Genomic DNA, 19,831 nt, shown 5'->3' on the forward strand with positions numbered 1-19,831 from the left:
TAAATCTTCAGGGTCGGAAAGCGAACGAACAAAAGCGGTAAAATGTGTTGTTGAGATCTAAGCAAGAATCTTTGGGTTTGAATTGTGACTTCAATTGAACCCTGCTGAAAAAAGACAATACAAATTATGATGACTTCTGAATTAGGTCATAGATTGATAAAGATTAACCAAGTGTATTTATCAACTACTGCATGAATTATACATCGTGATACTGTACTATTACACAGCCTTATTGTTGCAATGAATTTATCAGTTTAACGTTATACATCTGATTTAATAATGATATAGCCCACCTGCGAGTTCGTAAACTGTAGAAAACGCTCTTGAGTTTACGTTAAAAGCTTTTACTTTAAAGAAAAACTTAATTATAAGTTGAAGTCACTCACTAACATGTAAATGTAAATCAAGTTACCGAGAAATACTCTTCCACGGGGAATTCTGCAAACATAAACAGACAAGCTGCGTGTCACGTGCTCACCCGGGTTAAAGGTCACCGGTAAAAGCAAGCTATCGACATACATATTTAAGACATAACAAACAATTAAAAAGCTGACAAAAAATGTTACAAAAAGTTCAAAAAAGTAAATTAGCATTAAAATCCCAAAATTCTACACAATTTGTTTATCTTTTGTTTTCGATATTTTCGTAATAGCATCAAAATAGAAGTTATTATATTCTTTGCATTTCAAATATAAACAACATTTCAAAATATAATGAGATTAAGTCAGAAAAATTGTGATTTATGTCTAGCAAAGCAGAAGAGCCGAAATCTGCTGTGACGTCATGACGCAGAACGTCCGCGTCAGCCCTCGGTCATGTGACCGGTGTACAGAGGAAGCGCAGTCCATCAGAAAATCTACCCAGCATGAATCGGTCGAATTTTTGCTCGGTATTTGCGCTTTTAAGCGTTTTAGCAGGTAAATTCACCTTATACTTCATCATTGATATATGTGTGCCTTTATTATGTAGGATTTGTGCGGTTTTATGCGATGTTTGATGAAATAATGGCGTCCGCACCGAAATGGACATAATAATCCGCAACCATGTAACCTGCGGTCGATCTGTTTGATGAAAGCGGCCTTGTTTTATGCAGTTTTGTTCTTTTAATCATGTTCAAATTTGCGTATTAGATGAGATGTTGTGTTTGTATTGCTTTGGGTTCTTAGATGAATGTTGGTAGGAAAATAGGAAGCGCTGGGAGGTCATGTGACAGTCACGTTCATTTAATATGACCTCAACATCCTTATTGTAGATGTTAGCAAAATTACGATTATGATATTAATGTATACTCATTGTTATTATTATTATTACTACTATTATTTCAGAAGTAGTATAATACATATATATTTTTAATACATATGTGCCATCAGTTTCAGTCCAAATGCATAGAAAAGCAAAAGGCATACATTCACAAAAATTGTATCTGTTGTATCTAAATTGTATCTATATTTTTTTGTTTGTATATATATATATATATATATATGCATGTCGAAGAACATTGTTTTCCTCAAAGGACTCATTTTGTATTATTCCCATCAGGTGTTTTGGGTGACAGGTTGACTGTTCTACGCAATCCGCCGTATGTGACTTTTCTGGATGGCCAGTGGCCCATATCGGGCGAGAAGATCCCTGATCTAGTGTCTCTGACCATGGGCTTCTCTGTTCGCGAGGTACTTCATCTTTCTGTTTCCTTCATATGATTGATGAATCTTTCTGTAGGCACTTTGATAATGTTAGTTTGTATATGCAGGATCTCTATTGGCCGGGTCTGTCGGCGGGCTCTTTGTTCCAGCGCCCGCGTGCCAATGCACTGATCGTCGTTCGTGGCGTGGACAGTCTCGATTTGCCAAAAAACGTCACCTCTTACCCTCTCGAAAACGTGAGCGATGCATTCTCACATGAGCGAATGTAGTGCACGAGCTCAGTGTCATGTGTTGTTATGTGCAAGTATCTTTGCTTTTTTGTCCGTTTGACATATTGCATTAAAATTAAAAAGTGTTAAAAACTTTTGATCAGAAGGTGTACGCTTAAATGACTGAAATTAATGTAGTAGACCAAAATATAATTTTGCAAACATCATTTTTTAAATGGATGACTTTGACTGAATAATGAAGAATGATCAGCAAATATAAGCGCAGAATAGATGGGAACTCCTTTAATTTGGTTTAAAAAGCTTTTCAGAGTGAGACCTCAAGAAGCTGCTTGATAAAATGACAAGCTAACATTTCTGCAAATTCTAGTCAAAAGGTGACTACACTGAAGATGTAAAATATAACTATTTTAGTGTATTTACTTTGTTACAACATAATTCCCATAGTTCCCTTTGTTTTATTCCATAATTGTGATGAGTTTATTGTTAATGTGGGAAAAATATAAACACACAAGTGAGTAAGTGTCCCAAAACTTTTTACCGGTTGTGGAAAGATTTCAAAACTACTTAAGTCTTTCTGTAGAAAGAGTGAGTAAGTGTCCCAAAGTGTCCCAGGGGTCATTTAGTATTGGGTAGTTATGTAGTTTCCCTTTAAACTTCCCTTATTGTATATCATAAGACTGATTTTGTTTTTTGACACTTCTCTTTTCTGCATGTCTGTCTGACTGTCTCTCTCTCCAGCCGGTTCCGTTCACTCTGGACAGCGTGGCGAACACCGTTCATACTCTTTTTGCAGACAGCACCCCTGTTGTCCTGCAACTCGCTCCCAGCGAGGAGGTATGACCACGCAGAAACTCTGATTCATCGTGATTCACTGTGATTCACTGAACACTGATGCTCACTAACGTGGTGATCTACAAACGAGCGTTTGAGAAAGGTTGTAAATTAATTGAAATGTCAGCTTTGATGTTGTATTATGTGTTTTAGAGGCTGTATATGATGGGAATGGCAAACACAGTGTTTGAAGATCTGCCCGTGACACTGCAGCAGATTCGGCGACGTCTGTCTCAGGACGGATCTGTGCTCACCTCGCTGCCTCTCACGTCTCTCAGCCGCAACAACGAGGTGAAGACGGGGTCACGTGACTCGCACCACTCATAAACCCCGCCCCTTTCTCAATTCTTTTCTTGTTTGTGCGTTAAACTAGTGTCATTCATTCAAGATACACCGTCTTCTAATCTTATACAGCGTTGCATCTCAAGAAATGTTTAAGTCACTTAAAAGCGTAGGTAATTAAAGTATTGTGAAAAAATCAAGAATATGTACCGCTGTTCAAAAATACTTGGTTTATGTCTTATCTAATTATATGTAAAAACAAATGGTTCTGAACATTGCAAGTCTGCATTTTTAAGTCTGTATTTATACATTGGTAATAGAAAATCCCCACATACACTTTTTGGTATATACTGGAAAGTACTAGTTTGTGAAAATAGAAACCTCGTCTCAGTTTGCTACACATCGAAACTAATTCTCAGTAAACGTGTTGTGACCGTTTCATACATGTAAACCGCATTTAACAACATGAGGTCAGGACAGTAGATTAAGACGTGCAGACACATAAATATATGTGCTTGTATGCGTGTTGTGTGTTTCAGGCCGATCTTCTCTTCCTGTCTGAGGTTCAGGTGCTGTACGACATCTCAACACTGGTGAGGTTCCTCTGACTGACCCACTCAACAACATTTGTCTTTTAACATTTTGTTTTCACTTCTATAACCTCTGCTTTACATGCTACTTATGCATTAAAGGAATTAGATCTCTGGATGAAAGTTCATTTAGGTCATTCGTTTATTTAGCCTTGGGTTATTTTCAAATAGGGCAGCACAATATTGAAGAAAAATGCTATATGCGATAACTTGCTAAATATTGTATTACACCATATGCAATGGAATAATGGTATATTATAACTTTATTAAAATACTAACTAAAAATAATCTAAGAGACACACTTTTGGACACACAGGCATTCATGTGCCAGTCTACATCGACATTATTACATTATAGTATTAAAGTAATTAGTTATCGCAAACCCCTGCGATTTAGCATATTTTGATCTTTTTGATATTGTGGAGCCCTTTTTTAAACTCTTATGTTTTGTGTGTTTGATACAGTTGCAGAAACACAAGCACCTGGCTAAAGACCCTGCTCCCGATGTCTACTCCCTGGAGCTGGCGGGATTAGAGGAGATTTCCCGTCGGTACGGCAACGACTCCCCGCAGTTCAAGGATGCCACCAGGATCCTGACGACCGCGCTGCAGAAGGTACAGAGTTGTCCAGCTTACATTTACATTTTAATGCTTAGAAAGTTCTCATATTTGAAAGTTTTAAAAGCCACAAGTAGTTCTTTCATCTTGTTGTCTAGTAAAAATACGGACTCACACTGGGAAAACAAATGCACTTTTATGGAATTTTACAGTTTTTTTACAGATCTTTCATGTATTTTTTAAATATGGTCAAAAGCGGTAAAATGACAGAAAACGACCACAAATTTACAAGCAAAACGGGGATAACATGTCATTTTTCAGGGAAAACTGTTTTTATGGTTTATTTCTGGAAAGAACTTTTTTTTTTAACGGGATTTTTTACAGCGCATTCTTAAACGAAGATAAACGTGTAGATAAACCGTTGTAAGTAATGGTTTATGTAACTGGGGTAAGAAAAAATAAACGTAATATATGAAAATCAAATTTTCTTAAAATAAGGTTTTTTATTACTTCATACATTTGTGCTTGTCAAGTGAACTTGTATTTTTAGGATATTTAGATATTAACAATTCATGTAGTGTTTTAATTAAATTTTTTTGTTTGATTTTAAGTGCAATAATACTTCTATTCAAAGTGACTTACATTTTTCCTCTTTATAATTCACTATAATTCAAATCTGTCTCTGTACTAAGTCACATCTATCTTTGCTTGCACGTTAAGTTTGCAGATGACGTGTCCAGCGTTTATGCAAACAACGCGGTTGTGGAAGTCGTCACGGTGAAGACGTTCGAAGTTCCTCTCACCCGCAAGTCTCGCTCCATCCTCGAGTCCAAGCAGATCGTAAGTTAACTAATAAAGACTTTAGAACGCAGATAAATGTGCTGATGATGGAACAACACTTTTCAGCACTATTTTATTCATCAGGGTACGAAAAGGAAGAATCGATTGAGGCCTGTTGCTGTAAGACGTTTAACGTTGGTTGTTCAGATAGTAGTAGATGTTTTGTTAGCTAGCTAGCCATAATATGAGTTTAGCAACAGTAGCGTTTGGTTTGTCTTGGCGCCCAACAAAAACTTTTTGTTTCGGAACAGTACGGTAGAAAACTCTTCCACTGACCAATTTTTTGTTATACGACTTGTTTAACACAATCGCATGGTCGTTTCAGAGTAAACCTGACAGCCCCTACAATCTGGCTTACAAGTACAACTACGACTACGCCGTGATCTTCAACATCATCCTCTGGCTGATGATCGTTTTAGCTCTGGCCGTCATCGCCATTTCATACAACCTCTGGAACATGGATCCCGGATACGATAGCATCATCTACAGAATGACCAATCAGAAGATCCGTCTAGACTGATCGCCATCCCATCGCCATTCCAATGTTTGTGTTGTGCATTTGAGTGTGTGTGTGTGTTTTATTTTTCTGTACATTGATCCTTGATGTATATGCACCACAGAATTCCGTATGTAAGAAATGTTCAGACATTGAGACTAAAACACAAAAGATGTAGATTATTTATTGATGCCTGTCGATTGATTAAATGGTAGATTTACCTAATGATGAGTTGGGATGTAAAGGAATGAAGTTTAATCCTATTTATTGTTTGTTGTTGACTCGATTGTGCTGGATTTTCCATTCCTGTGTACATTTGTTTAATTTGCCATGCAGTTTTTCTCGCATATATCTATAAAGGTAAACTGAAAATGAGAAGTATGATGTAACATAATGAGTGTTTGTTGTGTACAGATGTTGAACGCAAGCCTACGTTGCGTTATCAAATGAAATATTCAAGTGTAAGTGTTACTCAAATTAAAAACTCAGTCACTTAAACGCGTTTTAATTCCTTCTTGACTCACAATACATACAATATTGAAAGGGATAGTTCACCCAGAAATAATCTAATGTATGTCATTATTTATTCATCCTCATGTTGTTCCAACCCTGTATATGAGTTTCAACTGCAGAACACAAAAGAAGATATTTTGAAGAATGTTGGTATAACAAACATCATTGACTTCGTTGTATGGACTCAAAGACAGTTCTCAAAATATCTTCTTTTGTGTAACACAAAATAATCCGGTCATAGACTGTACTGTACAGGTTTTAAACCACATTTGGGTGAATAAATGATGATCGAATGTTTATATTTAGGGAAACTATTCCTTTATACAACAGTTGATCAATCATGGCATATTACCATTAGCTGGTTGTAGCAATTTTTTGTTTACACATTAAAAACATCTACTTTCAAGTCATTATGTCCAGGTCATTTTGAAAATAGTTGACACTTTGCAGAAGTTTTTCATCAGAAACGGGAAGCATGCCCATTTTTATCAATGCATCCACATAACAAACTTTGTACAATTTTGAAGAATATCTAGACCAGCGTCTAGACCTGTTTTTCTCACTATCAACAGCACGGTGTGACATTATATCATGTGATTTCTTCATATCCCCATCAACAAAACATGAAGTCAAAGTTCCTCAGAAGGCACCGTTGGTATGAACATCTAACATTGGCTGCACAGCGTCTGTATCTCATAAATAATACAAATAATCTTGTGCAAATGGAAACACAACCTTCACTAAGATTTAAATCTGATTCAGTTTTGTTGTGTTTGTCTTGTGACGGTTACAGACGAGAACCACCCACACTCATGTTTTTGTGTGTCTGGCGTCTGGCTTGGGTTTCTCGAGGAGGGCGTATATTCCATTGATCTGGCTGGGCGGAGCCCCTCTGGAATACGTGGGCAACTCGATTTCAGAATACTACAAGATAGACATCAGTTGACAGTTGCTTAAGATGTTGCAGCATTCATCTGAGTGTCTATATCAGTTTTGAAATCTCTAAAATCATCTCCACCGTCATTTAACACATGAAAATGTGTCAGCTACTAAGAAACACTGCTCTGTTGACTTAAATAATTCAACTTGACAGCTATTAAATAGAAATATGAGAATTTAATATAAGAGTCGGTTTTACCTCAGCTGCGCTCAGGTCTTCTAACGGCTGTACGTCAACTTTTTGATGTGGTTTTGGACTGTGCCGTGGTTTCCTACATCTCGGCATTAACAAAACTAAGTAACACAATAGACTTTCAATTACAATGTTTGTCAGACAGTTAAACAACTTTAGTCAAACAAACGTTATTCACAAACACTGAAATTTCACATGACTATTGGAACAATAGATGAATAGGCCATATCGCACAGTGGCTTATATAACAAGTCTGTTCTTGTGGTTTTTCAGCACTTTTAACATGAACATAATTCAGATACCTATTATTGTAATAAACAGCAGGACGTTCAGTGAGATGGATGTAAGCGTCAGAGCCAAATGTGTTGTGGTTGTGTTGTGCTGCATGTGTTGGGGTTGATCATTCTCCTCTGTCATGTTCTGATGGGCAGTTTCTGTTAAAAGCAAGAATTTTACAGTTTAATCTTTTTGTAGACACCAAAGTCAATGTCTTTTTATTGTCATATATACAAGTATGATGAAAAACTTTTTTTAAATGCTTCTTTCCAGACTATATACAATAGATGTTTACTGCTATAATGCATGAATAGAGAAACAGGTGTAAGCTAAAATTACAAAATGTATAGGAATTGCATTGCTTGGTAATTCTTTTGATGAAACTAAATGTAAAAAAAGGTTTATTTTAACTGTACTGTACAGTAGCACAAATGATCACTTTGAGGTTTTAATACCTTTTAAGTGTATTTAAGATATTGGTTGGGGTTATTTTAGAAACACTTACCAGTGGTATAAAGTTTAGTCCCATTGCTGAGTTGTAGACCTGTTGTGTCTACTTTTTCACAATAATATATTCCTAATTCATCTTTTGTTATATAACTAATAAATAAACGACTTAAAGTTTTTGATGAATATTTGCTTTTGAGTCTTTGATCAAAAAATGCAGGTTTTATAGAGTCTGCTGTAAAAGTACGAAATATCAGCGCTAGAGATTCTGGCGGTTTCATGAAAACCCAATAAATGTCTTTGTTATCAAGCTCACAGTCCAAAGTCACATTTCCACCTAAAATCACCCGTTTATCACTTAAACTCTCTGTAGTTTGACAACAAAGCAGTAAATCTGTGAAGAAAACAACACAAACATCATTCACATAATTTCACACATTTCACAACCTGCAAAAATGTCAAGACCTCAATTAATGACAGATGAACTTACAGAGCAATAAAGGCGGTGTGGTCTTCATTCTGTGAGCGTTTAACTCTTCTGCAGTGAGCTGCAGGTTGACTTCGCTCTTACTCTATCAGGAAGTGTTATGACAGAGTCAGAAAAACATGAGAAGGAAGCCATCAGTCCCACTTGCAAAGAGGATGTGAAACCTGAACTCGCTTTGACCAAACCGCTTTACATTGCCATTGAATTATTTCAGCAGGCCAAAGGTACAAATGTGGAGATGAAAGTGACTGCGTTTCACGTGTTTTGAAACTAAAAGCAATTCTTTTCAAATGAAACTTTAAACGTTAATACAAATGTTCACGTGTCATTTTCAGATCATTATACACCCAAGAATCGTCTCTACATCCAAAGATGTTTCACAATCATAAGTCAGATGACCATTTTGATCAAGTTGAGGCGACAGATAACACGCGTTCAAGCCTTATCCTGAAATCTGTTGCACAGCTTTGCAGCTTCTTGGACAACACCAGCGTGTGGTTTTGTGACCAAAATTCACACCAACATGTGCGTTGGTATACCAGCATTTTGCAACCCAGACAGCTCTTATAGTGACGTCCTCCGTGAACTTTATTCAGAGTAGATTTTATTTAATCTTGGATGTATTTATGCCACTGAAACCATAAACTGTATAAGGTTTATGCATTCATCACTGATTTATTTTGGGAATTTGTGACTTTATGTACTATAACTTATAACACACTCAGGAGCAGACCAGAAAGCTATAGGTGTACATAAACATAAAGAAAGAACCAAGTCATGTTTACAAAACTGTATTTTTTATTATTATTATTAACTCCATGTTTTTATTAAAGTTGTTGAAAAACATATATAAACATTTTGATTAAGAGTGTAAATGTTTTTATTGGTTCTGTAGGTTTCCGTATGTCATCTTTTGTCTTCCTAAGTTTGTTTTCTTCATTTTGTTATTGGCTTGTGAGATAAAAGCGCCGTCGGTCTCGATGAATGCTATTCATACTGACAGAACTCCACTTCAGTGAACTACATGAACAGAAAATAGACATGAGCTAATTTACATTCATAAACACTTTCGTTTTAACACAATAAGTGTTTTATAAGCGAGAGTCGGTGTTACCTCTTCTGTATTCAGGTCATCAAACTGCTTTTCTTTGACATTCTGATATGGTTTTCCACTTTTTCTAGACAAACCTAAAGTTAAAGAATTTTCCATCGAAATGTCCATCGAACAATCAAACAACAAATTTGGCACCACAAATGTTTCTATTGTATTATATATATTATACATTGCTATGTAATTGTGTTTTTTTATTAACGGAAGTCAGATACCTATTATTGTAATAAACAGCAGGACGTTCAGTGAGATGGATGTAAGCGTCAGAGCCGAATGTGTTGTGGTTGTGTTGTGCTGCATGTGTTGGGGTTGATCATTCTCCTCTGTCACGTTCTGATGGATAGTTTCTGCACAAAAATCCAACGATTTACCAAAAATGTTTAATAAGTTCTTTATAAAAAGTGTATATGTAGGACATATGATATCTTAAAATAATTAATAGCTTTTACTATATTTCACATTTCAGAAACACTTACCAGTGGTATAAAGTTTAGTTCCATTGCTGAGTTGTAGACCTGTTGTGTCTACTTTTTCACAATAATATATTCCTAATTCATCTTTTGTTATACAACTAATAAATAAACGACTTAAAGTTTTTGATGAATATTTGCTTTTGAGTCTCTGATCATAAAATGCAGGTTTTATAGAGTCTGCTGTAAAAGTACGTAATATCACCACTAGAGATTCTGGCGGTGTCATGAAAACCCAATAAATCTCTTTGTTATCAAGCTCACAGTCCAAAGTCACATTTCCACCTAAAATCACCCGTTTAAGAGTTAAACTCTCTGTAGTTTGACAACACAGCAGGAGATCTGTATAAGGAGAACAACACAAACATCATTTCTGATAGACAACTTTAAACCTCATCAACTATCCAACTTCTGCAAGAACTAACATTAATATTAACTTACAGAAGAATAAAAGCGGCGTGGTCCTCATTCTGTGCAGTGAGATGCATAAGTTGGCTAAACTATGTCAGGAAGTGCTACCACAGAGACAAAGAAGAAATAAAACAGGAAGTCACCTGTTATAAGTTAAATTAAATGCAGCCTGACCAGACGACGTGTTAAATGAACCGTTACAGTTAAAACAACAGAGAGACAACAAATGTGACTTAAACCAATCAGAACTGAAAACACAAACAGAAAAGAAAACAAAGAACAAATGACATCTCAATTACAAAATAAAAGTTTACAGGCCATACATGCTTTGGTTTTACATGACGTTAAATAGGAATCCAGGAATGTCCAAAGATGTTTCAGAACCATCATCAAAAGATCATTTGGATAAAGTTGAGTCTACAGATAAAACACTTTCACATTTTTTATTAAAATTGTTGAAAAACATTATATCAAAACATGGTAACACTTTACATTAAGGTACCCTTTATAAAGCATTTATAAATGTGTTTGTTAATGACACATAAGTCCTTTACAAATGCATTATGACGCAGTTATAACTGCATGAATTAAAAGAGGGATTCTAAAGAAATACCTCAGCCATTTTAACTCACATGTTATAAATGCTTAATAAAGGTGTTCATTTATTATTTATTCGACTCGAAAGCGGATTCATTATTATCTTGATGTTGTTTGCAATATAGGCTGTCAGACTGGACACTGTAGGGTGTTATGTTGTTTTTCTTATACCTGCTCACTATTTGGCATGTATTTCATTAGAATCCCCCTTTTTATTCATGCCGTTATAACTGCTTTATAATGCATTTGTAAATTACTTATTAATCATTAATGAACACATTTATAAATGCTTCATAAAGGGTACTTTAACGTAAAGTGTTAGCCAAAACATTTATATTAAGAGTAGTAAATATTTTACTGTCAGACTATACAGATGGACAGATATGAGCGGTCATCTTCTTAAGTTTGTGTTCTGTATGTTTTCATTTTGACGTTGGTTTTGAGGGAAAAGTGCCGTCGGTCTCACTGAATGTTATTCACACGGACGGAACTCCACTTCAGTAAACTTCATGAACAGAAAATAGACATTAGCTACTCATTTGCAGTCATATATATATATATAAAGAGAGAGAGAGTCAGTGTTACCTCTTCTGTGTTCAGGTCATCAAACTGCTTCACTTTGACATTCTGTTGTCGACTTTTCCTGGGTTTCTCACATTTCAGAGTTAACAGACCTAACACAATTACTGAAAGAACAAGTTTCATTAAAGTCAAATCTAAATGAAACTGAACTTGACCACGTAACTTCAAGCCAGGTTAACTGAATAATGTTCACAATATCACAGGTACAGTAACAGGGCTGATAATCGAACGTTTGCATGTTCTTGTTGTTTTTCAGTTTTTTACTATCAAAAATATTACCTATTGTTATAAGAAACGAAGCAATTATTGAGATGGATGTGATCGCCGCAGTCTGATGTTGTGGTTGATCATTCTGACGGTTCGTTTCTGTTAAAAACCAAATATGTTTGATATGTGTCTGATGAAAAAAGGTCAAGTTCTGGGCATGAACGCATTTTCGGGTGTTTAGAAACACTTACCAGTGTAAAGTTTGGTGCCATTGCTCAGCTGCAGAGATGTGTTTACTTTTGCACAATAATATATTCCCAATTCCTCTTTTGTAATAATTCGAATAAATAATCGACTCTCCGTTCGTGACGAATATCTGTTTTGGAGTCTTTCATCATGAAAAAGACACATTGTAGATTTTGCACTGTAAGTACGATATATCACCACTAGAGATTCTGCTGGTTTCAAGAAAAGCCAAAAAATCTCTTTTACATCAAGCTCACAATCTAAAGTCACACTGGTCCCTAAAATCACCGGATTAAGAGTTAAACTCTCGGTAGTTTGACAGCACACCAGGAGATCTGTATAAGGAAAACAACATGATTTCTCATACACAACAATTCACAGCAAACTTCGTCAACCATCCAAGAAACAGTTTTTGCAAGAAACTTACAGAAGAATAAAAGCGATGTGGTCCTCATTGTGATGGTTCTTTTGTAGTGAGATGCACACGTCGGCTAAACTCTGACAGGAAGTGCTACCACAGAGACAAAGAAGAAATAGGAAAAACAGGAAGTCACCTGTTATCGATAGGATAATGTGCAGCGTGACCGCACAAGAAGATCTGTGAGAAAATAACATTCATAAAGCTGTAAGGTTTGAGAGATTCAGCATTTGTGAAGCACGGCCAAATACATTTCAGTAGCCTACTAAACCACAGACTAAAACATACGCAAAAGCAAGCAAACAAACATATATTATTTATATTAAACGTAGGTCCAGCCAATCAGGACAAGACACAAAACAGAAAGAATGCACATAACAAAATACAAAATAAAAGTCACATATGGTTTAGCAAGAGATTAAGGATAAACCCGTACTCAGTACCTTAAATCAAAAGATGACTGTAAAAGTAGAGACTACGGATAAAACACTTTTCAAATGTGTTGCATCGCTTCATGTTTTTTGGTTCTGAAGACTTTGATGTCTCGAATGCATAGTATTGCAAGTATTTATTTCGGATCATATATTGGTTTATATTGTGAAAATAAAGAATCAAGTCATGTCAAAATTATTTATTATTTTGTTGAAACAAAACATTATATCAAAACATTTAGATTAAGAGTAGGAAGCATTTTTTATTGTCAGGCTATGAAGAGACAAGTTTCTGTATATCATCTGTTTTCTTCATCTTGTCGTCGTTCTCGCTAAATGTTATTCACACCGATGGTATTCCACTTCAGTAAACTATATGAACAGAAAATTTACATTAGCTGCTCATTTCCATTCATATATGTATATATGAGAGAGAGAGAGAGAGAGAGAGAGAGAGAGAGAGAGAGAGAGAGAGAGAGAGAGTCAGTGTTACTTCTTCTGTATTCAGGTCATCAAACTGCTTCACTTTGAAATTCTGATATGGTTTTCTGAGTTTCTCACATTTCAGAGTTAATAGACCTGAAGTAACACAATGAATTCTCAATGTACATTGATTATCAAACAATTAAACAACAACTTTCATTAAACTCAAAGTCGTGGTACCACAAATCTAAATGAAACTGAACGTAACCAGATTTAATCAGTGTGTAGAAAAACAGTTAAATGAACAGCAAACGCTTGCACAATATCTCAAGTAACAGGGCTGACAATCATGCGTTTGTTTGTTCTTGCGGTTTTTTAGCATTTTCAGAACTCTGAAATATTACCTATTATAATCAAAAGCAACGCAATGCAAGAGATGGACGTGATCGCCACAGTCTGAAGTTTGAGCTCATGTCGTGCGTGATCGTTTTCTTCTGTTGAATTCTGATGGACCGTTTCTGATAGAAATAAAAGTAAATAAAAAGCATATATGTACTGCATTATACCGAAGAACAAATGATTTGGGTAAAATAATTCATCCAATATGAAATGAAACACTTACCAGTGTAAAGTTTAGTCCCATTGCTGAGCTGCAAAGACACGACTTTTGCACAATAATATATTCCTAATTCATCATGTGTTATGTTACTAATAAACAAACGACTCAGCAGTTTTGAGGAATATTTGATTTGGAGTCTTGGATCGTAAAAATCAGCCGATGTTGAGTACGATTTGGAAGTCCGCATTATCACCACTAGAGATTCTGGCGGTTTCAGGAAAAGCCAAAAAATGTCACTTACAACAAGATGACAATATAACGTCACGTCCCCCCCTAAAATCACCGGTTTAAGAGTTAAACTCTCTGTAGTTCGACAGCACAGCAGGAGATCTGTATAAGGAGAACACCACAAACATCATCAAAAACGTATCCATTACTGCAAGAAATGAGAGTTATATGAACTTACAGAGAAATAAAAGCAGCGTGGTCATTCTGTGATGGTTTGACTCTTCTGCAGCGAGATGATAACAGAGTTGACTTCACTATCACTCCGACAGGAAGTGACAGAGATTCACAAGACCAAACCAGAAGACAACATTTATAAAGAATAAAGTAACAGACTCTGATTCGCCTTGTAAAATCACCCAGTTGTGACAGTAAAGACGTCCTTTAAAACTACAGGAAGGAAACGCGATTGCGTTGACCTGACGTCAGTGTTTGACTGATAACTAACTTAACCACATTATTTGTTCTTTTGAATGTTGTTTATTTGATGCTATAAAAAAAATACAAAGTGTGAGAGATACGGCATTTGTAAAGCGCTGTCAAAATATATACCAATACAAACCCATCACAGTTTAAAAAACAAAAATACAGAGAGACACTAAATCTACATACACTTGATATACTTGATGAAAAAAAAAACATTTATCCAAAGAGTATATTCTTTACTCTTTGATTTATCTAGGGTAAGGGGTCCAGCCAAACAGGATAGGCCAGAAACAGGAACAGGAAGGACGCAAAGAACACATGGCAAGACAAAGTACAAAATAAAAGCCTCATGTAAAAAAATGGTTTAAACCATGGCTCTAAATCGAAATATGTTTCAAAAGCCTAAATCGAAATATTATTTTGATAAAGTTTACTTTCAAGTTGGAACTTATCATAAAAATGTGTTGCACCAGTTTTTTGGTTTCGATGACTTCACACTAGCGGGTAAGCCACAGCTCTTTAAGTGATGTCCTTCAAGTGCACCAACTTTGAACTTTATTCAGAGATCAGGTTTTATTTCATCTTGGATGTATTTCTGCCAGTAAGGTCTTTACGGATGTATCACCGCTGGACTGATTTGTCTCGTGTGTTATTCGCACCGACGGAACTCCACTTTAGTAAACTACATGAACAGAAAATATATGTTAGCTGCAAGTTGTCAATCATATTTATATCAATATACAGAGAGAGAGAGTGTTACCTCTTCTGTATTTAGGTCATCAAGCTGTTTCACTTTGACATTCTGATATGGTTGTCGAGGTTTTCTGCGTTTCTCACATTTCAGCGTTAACAGACCTAAAGCAACACAATGAATGTTCAAAGTATATTGATTATCAAACAATAAAACAACAAGTTTCAATAAACTCAAAGTTTATTACTGAAACGATTGTTAGCACAAATCTAAATAGTTCATTGAATTTGGCCAAGAATAAGGTTAAATGTTTGCATAATATCACAAGTAACAGGACTGGTTATTGTACGTTTCGTTTGTATGTTCTTGTGGTTTTCAGCACTTTCAACAGGAGTGAAACTCTGAAATATTACCTATTATAATCAAAAATAATGCAATGCATGAGATGGACGTGATCGCCACAGTCTGATGTTTGATGTCATGTCGTGCGTGATCGTTTTCTTCTGTTGAATTCTGATGGACCGTTTCTGGTAAAAGCAACAATTTCACATATATACCAAATATGTTTGATGAGGTTCTCAGAAATAAAGGCAAAAAGCTTATATGTGCTGCACTGTACAGACGTACCGACAGACAAGAACATGAAACACTTACCAGTGTAAAGTTTAGTCCCATTGCTGAAATTTAGACCCATTGTGTTGGCTTTTGCACAATAATATGTTCCTAATTCATCTTTTGTTATATAACTAATAAATAAACAACTTAATTGTTTTAATGAATATTTTCTTTTGAGTCTTTGATCATAAAAAACAGCCGATGTAGATTCTGATGAGAAAGTACGTAATATCAGCACTGGAGATTCTGGTGGTTTCGAGATAAACCAATAAATCTCTTTGTAGTCAAGCTCACAGTCTAACGTCACATTTCCACCTAAAATCACCCGTTTAAGAGTTAAACTCTCTGTAGTTTGACAGCACAGCAGTAAATCTGTGAAGAAAACCACACAAACATCATTCACGTTGTTTCTAATATGAATTACATTAAACCTTCAATCATTACTATCATCAAGACCTCAAGTAATGACAGATGAACTTACAGACGAATAAAAGCGGTGTGGTTCTCATTCTGTGGTCGCTTAACTCGCATGCAATAAGATGGTTGACTTCACTATCACTCTGAAAGGAAGTGACACAAATACTAAAGAAGAAATAAAACGGGAAGTCACGTATCATTAGTTCAATAACGTGACCAAACCGAAAGATCTGTTTGACCTGTTTGAAATGTCACATTTTTATTGTGTTTTATTATGTTACTTAGCTGTTTTTTTTTCTTTTTGTTATTGCCTAATCAAAACAACCAGACTGTAGTTAGATTGATATTACTTGGAATACACAGATTTATGAACATGTTTAGTTATCTGTTTCTCAAATGAACTGTTCATATATTATACACATAAAAAATATGGATTTCGTTTTTTATATGGTTTCACGTATTAAAGTTACGTTTACTGAGCATAATTTGTCTATGTTCACATTTTTTTGCCAGACAGTACAGTGTAGAGAGACAGGAAATTGTGGGATGAGAGAGCAGGGAAAAACAAAATTCGAACTTTTTTTAAAGGCATACTCCACCCAAAAATGAAACTTCTGTCATGAATTACTCACCCTCAAGTTGCTGTTGAACACACAGAAAGATATTTGGAAGAATGTTAGCAACTTACAGATCTGTGGCACCAAAATAATAATGGTAGTCAATGGTGCCCCAGAACTGTAAGTTGAGGACATTCTTCTAAATAGCTTTCTTTGTGTTTAACGGAACAAAGAAATTTATACAGGTTTTAACAACTTCAGAGTGAGTTATTCACAGCAGAATTTTCATATTTAGGTGGAGCATCCCTTTAACTCAAATATTTTTTGTTAATGTGATATAAAATTTTTTTTATCTTTAACGAGATATAAAGTTAGCATAACTTAACAGAAATTACTCTTCTGAACAATGGTAACCACAAAACGGCTGTGTATTGAATTTCACTGCTGAATGTGTTTCCAGCATTAGAGTTGATCTTGTTGTCCTGGGCGAACATGACATCTACACCGAAGAGGGTCACTAGAAGGCGTTCCCTAGCTTTGGTTGCTCTAGTAACATTTACAGTATAAACAAACTCGGCAGTAACTAACGATAGTCGGATGACGTGAGCTCCGCTGCTTTACTCCTATGTGTAGTTGCTCCCGAAAGTCGCTCATCGTTTGCATAAAGTTGAGCAAATCTCATCTTTCAGTGCGTTCCAAACGGGATATATCGCCATCCGAAGGGAACTTGAAAACAATCATGTTCGCCATATTGAAGGGTCGTTCCAAATCCAAACCGAAGTGCTCATAACTGGCCACTTCAAAGGGCCCTTCGGAATGACGGATTTCAAAGGGTATAACTGATGGACACTTCACGCCCCCATGATTATTTGCATGGCTATGGCGCCTCCTTAAAGCCGAAGTATGGTCCGTCCGTCCACGTTCGCGTGCCGTCCGCATGACGCAATTTCTGTCATCAGAAGGGTCCTCGGTCGTCCGCTGCCCTCTGACGGTCTGGCAGATCACACATACTCATTTGTACTGCACACGTGTTGAACTCGGACATCCATACCTTAATCTGTGAAGAGTATGCTCAAGAAGCTGTGCGGACGTGTTTGTGCTCATGACGGACGCAGAAAGTCAAGTATACCCGCTCCTTAAGCGTGGACGTCCGAGTTCGACACATGCGCAGCACAACTGAGTATGTGTGCTCTACCAGACCGACAGAGGGCAGCGCTGAGTCGCGTCATTCACAGACCCACTGCAAATTAATGAAAGATTATGCGGATGGCGCGCGAACGCGGACGGACTATACTTCGGCCTTTATGGGCACGGGATGATGATGCAGAAGGGCACTTCAAGAAACAGTTGTTTGGTCTCATACACCCTTCAACCCTTCGAAGCTCTCACTCCGGAAGGTAATCCCTTTGAAGCGCTTAGGCAGGGGTCTTCAACGTTTTTCGGGGCAAGGACCCCTTTGATGAGAGATGAATGAAGTCTGTTAACTTCATTATTTAACATCTTAATCACTTTCTCTGATACGAGCTTCTCACAGAAACTATAAGGAGCTGATTATTTTGCTGAAAAGTAAAACAGTAATTGTGACACTAGCAATCTGTACACTGTAAAAAATGTCTGTAGATTTTACGGTGAAAAACTGCTAAAACATGACAGTAAAAGACCGTAAAACGATAAATGGTTTAATTCAGTTTTAGTAACAATGAAACACCGTAAATGTATATATCAGCCAAAGCAGGTATTTTTTACAGTTTTTGGGGGGAAAAATACATTACTCCACTGTAAAATGCACTGGCACCGTGTTTGTAACAAAAATATACCGTAATATATATACAAGCCATCATTGTGATTTTTGCATTTATTTTTTGTAAAAAATACATTTCCCCACTGTTAAATGTATTAAACACCGTATCTCTAACAAAATATACCGTAATATATATACAAGCCAACACTGTAATTTTTACATTTATTTTTTGTACAAAATACTTTTTCTCACAGTTAAATGTACTAAACAACGTATCTCTAACAAAATATACCGTAATATACATATAAGAACCATCACTGTAATTCTTGCATTTAATTTTTGTAAAAAATACTTTTTCTCACTGTTAAACGTATTAATCACTATATATCTAACAAAAATATACCGTTCTCTAATGTTTCCTCGTGTTTTGTTTTGTTTTGTTGATTTCAGATCATTGGATAAAGTGGACACACTATGAATTGAAAATATACCACAAATCTGAAATGGGCAATTCCGTGAAAATGTCAACCTTACCACAAAAAAATTAAGTTTTTACCAGCGGTTTTTACTATGGTAACAGCACAGATTTTAACATTTAGTGGTTCAAATACCCATGTGAGATCTCTCTTCAAATTTGTAAAGCATTTGTTTTATTTTTAGTGCATGATTTTTCATAGTCAGGTAAGTGCCATTTTCAGGATTGTCACATCCATAACGCTACATATTCCTCATAAATGGACACATGAAAATGAATATAAAGTAACTATTTTATGTTCTATAAAGAGGCATCCCTTCTCCATTCATTGGGTATTATTGCTTCAGGATTGTGCATTTTATTTTATAGAAATCCTACAAAGTTTATCGTCTCCCAAAAACCGCGTCCTTTTTTTGTCACATCCATAACGCATGTTTATTTCCCTTTTTTTAAATATACATTTTTTTCATAGACTGACATTTTTTGATGTTTAGACTCTATCAACAAGGGTTCAGTAAAATATAAACAGATGGTTCAATATAATCGTAACAAATTCATTCTCTGAGCATTTTTATGTCACGTCCATAACGCAAAATGTCACGTCCATAACGCTGGAATTGCCCAAATGATCAAAATGTTTGCAATAAATCTTGCATCTAATCTTTACTGCTTTTACATCATTTTTGCACCCATAAATAATCTAGTTCGATCAAGGTATGTAAATGAATTCACTGAAACCTGTTTCAATAAATATCTGCTTTTGAGAATCATGAGAAACATGCGTTTCTATTTCATTAAAGATCACTAATAATCTTGCCATCTCAACTAAAGAAATATATTTAAAC

At 35.8% G+C, this 19,831-nt stretch overlaps 2 protein-coding genes and 1 long non-coding RNA gene across 3 annotated transcripts; 1 reads left to right on the forward strand and 2 right to left on the reverse strand.

The window, feature by feature from the left end:
* The first annotated feature begins 713 nt into the window (after positions 1 to 713).
* atp6ap2 (ATPase H+ transporting accessory protein 2) lies at positions 714 to 5,958 on the forward strand. The gene is given in 10 exon segments (XM_057326485.1): positions 714 to 795; positions 798 to 917; positions 1,540 to 1,670; positions 1,751 to 1,879; positions 2,612 to 2,707; positions 2,858 to 2,995; positions 3,526 to 3,579; positions 4,041 to 4,190; positions 4,854 to 4,973; positions 5,299 to 5,958. Coding segments are annotated over 10 exon segments (1,215 nt in total). The 3' UTR covers positions 5,494 to 5,958.
* Positions 5,959 to 6,104: 146 nt separating this feature from the next.
* On the reverse strand, positions 6,105 to 8,869 carry LOC130549266 (uncharacterized). The gene is made up of 6 exons (XM_057326486.1): positions 8,864 to 8,869; positions 8,328 to 8,409; positions 7,896 to 8,231; positions 7,417 to 7,548; positions 7,121 to 7,215; positions 6,105 to 6,906 (listed from the first exon to the last, which is right to left on the reverse strand). The coding sequence occupies exons 1-6, from the start codon at positions 8,867 to 8,869 to the stop codon at positions 6,793 to 6,795; spliced, it is 765 nt and encodes a 254-aa protein (XP_057182469.1). The 3' UTR covers positions 6,105 to 6,792.
* A 275-nt stretch (positions 8,870 to 9,144) lies between these two features.
* On the reverse strand, positions 9,145 to 12,463 carry LOC130548991 (uncharacterized). The gene is made up of 7 exons (XR_008962120.1): positions 12,376 to 12,463; positions 11,954 to 12,283; positions 11,775 to 11,861; positions 11,499 to 11,599; positions 9,651 to 11,418; positions 9,439 to 9,512; positions 9,145 to 9,344 (listed from the first exon to the last, which is right to left on the reverse strand). It is a non-coding gene; the product is annotated as an uncharacterized LOC130548991 (long non-coding RNA).
* Positions 12,464 to 19,831: the final 7,368 nt, after the last annotated feature.

Source organism: Triplophysa rosa, linkage group LG25 (genome assembly GCF_024868665.1).
Source record: "Triplophysa rosa linkage group LG25, Trosa_1v2, whole genome shotgun sequence".
In the NCBI taxonomy this organism is placed as follows: Eukaryota; Metazoa; Chordata; class Actinopteri; order Cypriniformes; family Nemacheilidae; genus Triplophysa; species Triplophysa rosa.